The 2,756-nt window shown below is 39.9% G+C and overlaps 1 protein-coding gene across 1 annotated transcript; it reads left to right on the top strand.

Annotated features, from left to right (window-relative positions):
* The first annotated feature begins 1,217 nt into the window (after positions 1 to 1,217).
* Positions 1,218 to 2,756, top strand: LOC137994448 (uncharacterized). Its single transcript, XM_068840023.1, has 2 exons — positions 1,218 to 1,459; positions 2,075 to 2,756. The coding sequence occupies exons 1-2, from the start codon at positions 1,218 to 1,220 to the stop codon at positions 2,754 to 2,756; spliced, it is 924 nt and encodes a 307-aa protein (XP_068696124.1).

Genomic DNA, 2,756 nt, shown 5'->3' with positions numbered 1-2,756 from the left:
TTTGTTTGTGACAACGATTTCATTGTATCATGTAAACGGCGTTTTTGAAGTTGAGTTATACGTCTTCAGGTTTCACTCGTAGGGTGCAATGGGGAAGTAGTTTATCCGCAATATACGTGCATGTATAAAACTTGTTGCCACATTGATGAAAACCCCCGGGGTTTGTTCCGATTTCTTCCAATCTTCTTCTTCTTCTTCTTCTTCTTCTTCTTCTTCTTCTTCTTCTTCTTCTTCTTCTTCTTATTATTATTATTATTATTATTATTATTATTATTATTATTATTATTATTATTATTATTGCACCACATTCTTACCACATGTATTTCAACACGCAAGTCTCAGTTAACGGTATAGTTAGTGATTGTAGAACCTTGATGAAGAAAGGCAGTGATTTTCTGCATATTGACTTAACGTTATATTTCCTTTGTTGTTCAGTCACCTTTTAGCTTCTTCCCTTTTTTCATTGTTTTTATATCGGATACCGCTGATTAGATCATCCTTCTCTAGGATCCGATGCTTCTCTTTTATTACACCGGTCCTGCCTGTACAGTTATTTTGACGGCTTACTCTGAAAGTAGAGATGGAAAACCGAGTTAAAACCGAGTTAGTGTAAAAAAAAAAGATTATATTATTATCTTCGTCACTTGATTCAGTATTAAAATTAAACTGAAACGTATTTGGACCATTTTTAGACTGGTTGAACCTCATCCCGTTTCATGTAAAGGGAGGGGAAGGAAGGGAAGTATTAGGGGGGATATATTCGTGAACGGCTTGAACATTTGCCTCAACATCTATCCGATTTTGTCGGACGATGTTGACTTCTCGGGTGAGCAAACAGTTTCAACAACTTTCAACACTGTTTACATTTTTGAGTCTGGAGAAAAAAACTGACTAAACTTATCGAGTGAATGAAAAAGAAAGCCAACAAAACATGACTTGTTTGTTTGTGAAGCCTATAACAATTAAGGCGGTCAACTAGGCGTACTTTCTTTGGAAAATTAAAGCAGAATAACACATTTGCAACGAAAGGTGCGAAAAAATCGTGACCAAGGAGGGAAAAATTGTTGGCAAGCCACCGTGCGCGGCACAAATGCCCGCCACACAGCTGCAACCTGATTGGTGGGAAGTTGCCTGGCGCGGAACTCAAACTTGTTTCGCTGCACGTCGGTCTGCAGTTCAGTTTGATCCTTTGTACGAACGACAGCTCAGCTGGAATCATGGCCTCTTTCTTAAAAAAACAGCTGAGTTATCCATCAAACGGCGTTCCCAAGACCATGACTGATCTTCGAAGATACGAGGGTTTTTTTCCTAACATGACTGGAGCAACTTATGATCCCATTTCGCTAATGAACGAAGAGAAGAATCTTGGCCGCGAAACGAGCGTTAGTTTTTCTTCAGATTCCACGACGACTTCCAACGATGATGACATGTTTTCGAACACTGCGTTTCCGTTCTCAAGGTACTGATTTTGTTAATGCTATGTCATGAAGTTGCATTCAAAGGGCTACTACAAATGTTTCTACAAATTTGAACGAATAGCGTGGAAAGTAAAGAGTGTGAATTTCAACCTTGTGTCAGTAAACCTCATAAATATTCTGTCTTCAAGCTTGTTGATTTTATTTCCATTTTCTGGTCATTACTTGATGCCTCGTTTATCCGAGAGGAAAAAAAACAAATAAATTGAGTAAAGTCACAATGAGAAACGAGGGACTTAATGTTCAGTTTTATTTCCCTTCCGAGGCTCAGCAAATTGGGAACCGATTTTGAAGTGATTAGCATTTCAAAGCATAGAGCACCGGAGCGAATAAATTCTTTTTTTTTTCGACAATGAGACGTGATTTCTAAACTTACTAAATTTCCTGATCCATTTATATTATACTACACTTGTACATGGAAGAACACTCTGGCCGGTTGACAACAGTTTGTTTATTCTTGTAGAGTAATTATTGTTGTCAATCACTCAATTAAAATTATCAAAGACAATGTTTATTTTTGCTGTCGATAGTGGTTCTCAAATGTTGAACAGTTGGAATCGTCACAGTTTGGTACAAATGTACTTGTTTTGTTCCTTTAGCAGTAGTGATGATAGCACAGGATCGAGTCAAACGTCTAATGACACTTTTGATGGAAGCAAAGCAGCGTTCCTCGAGACGCCGAAGAAGACACCAGCGAAACGTGTGAGTCCTAGAAAGCCACTCAAACCCGTGAAAAGTGTAAATCCGTGCGATCCAAGCTTCAAAGGTGTTACTTTGCACATGAAAACAACCCTAAAGAAAGGAAAACGTGGCCTTAAAGCGCGCTCCGAAGCGCAGTTGGTGATCGATTGTTGCTTTACTTCCAGGAAGAAACGTCGTTGTTCCAACCCAGAGTTCGATTGCGGCAAGCCCTCAAGGCAGAGGCTTGCCCCCTCAGGGTTGAATCCTTCCATTTTCAAGCTCCAGAACTCTCCAGATTCTTTGTTTAACGACAGGAGCCCTTCTGATGTGGATCTGGGTTTGATGACCCCCATTCAAGTCGAGAAGGAGTGTGCTTCGTGTGGAACGTTCAAAACTCCTTTGTGGCGTGATGCTGAAGATGGCACGCATTTGTGTAATGCCTGTGGAATCAGGTACAAAAAGTACAGAATTCGGTGCTTGAGATGTTGGTACATTCCCAAGAAAGAAGAGAAAGCTTTGCCTTGCTGTACAAGCTGTGGCCATACCTATAAAATTACCCTGGGTCGTAAAGTGGGAAATCCTTTTAGTAATAGTGAGTAG

Source organism: Montipora foliosa, chromosome 3 (genome assembly GCF_036669935.1).
Source record: "Montipora foliosa isolate CH-2021 chromosome 3, ASM3666993v2, whole genome shotgun sequence".
In the NCBI taxonomy this organism is placed as follows: Eukaryota; Metazoa; Cnidaria; class Anthozoa; order Scleractinia; family Acroporidae; genus Montipora; species Montipora foliosa.
This window is presented reverse-complemented; position numbering and strand designations above follow the sequence as displayed.

What these genes read in the sequence shown, in the direction of transcription:
- LOC137994448 (XM_068840023.1), top strand. Translation starts at nt 1,218, where the DNA reads ATGGCCTCTTTCTTAAAAAAACAGCTGAGTTATCCATCAAACGGCGTT. An exon ending in ACTGCGTTTCCGTTCTCAAG is followed by an intron (nt 1,460 to 2,074) that starts GTACTGATTTTG and finishes TTGTTCCTTTAG; the next exon opens with CAGTAGTGATGATAGCACAG.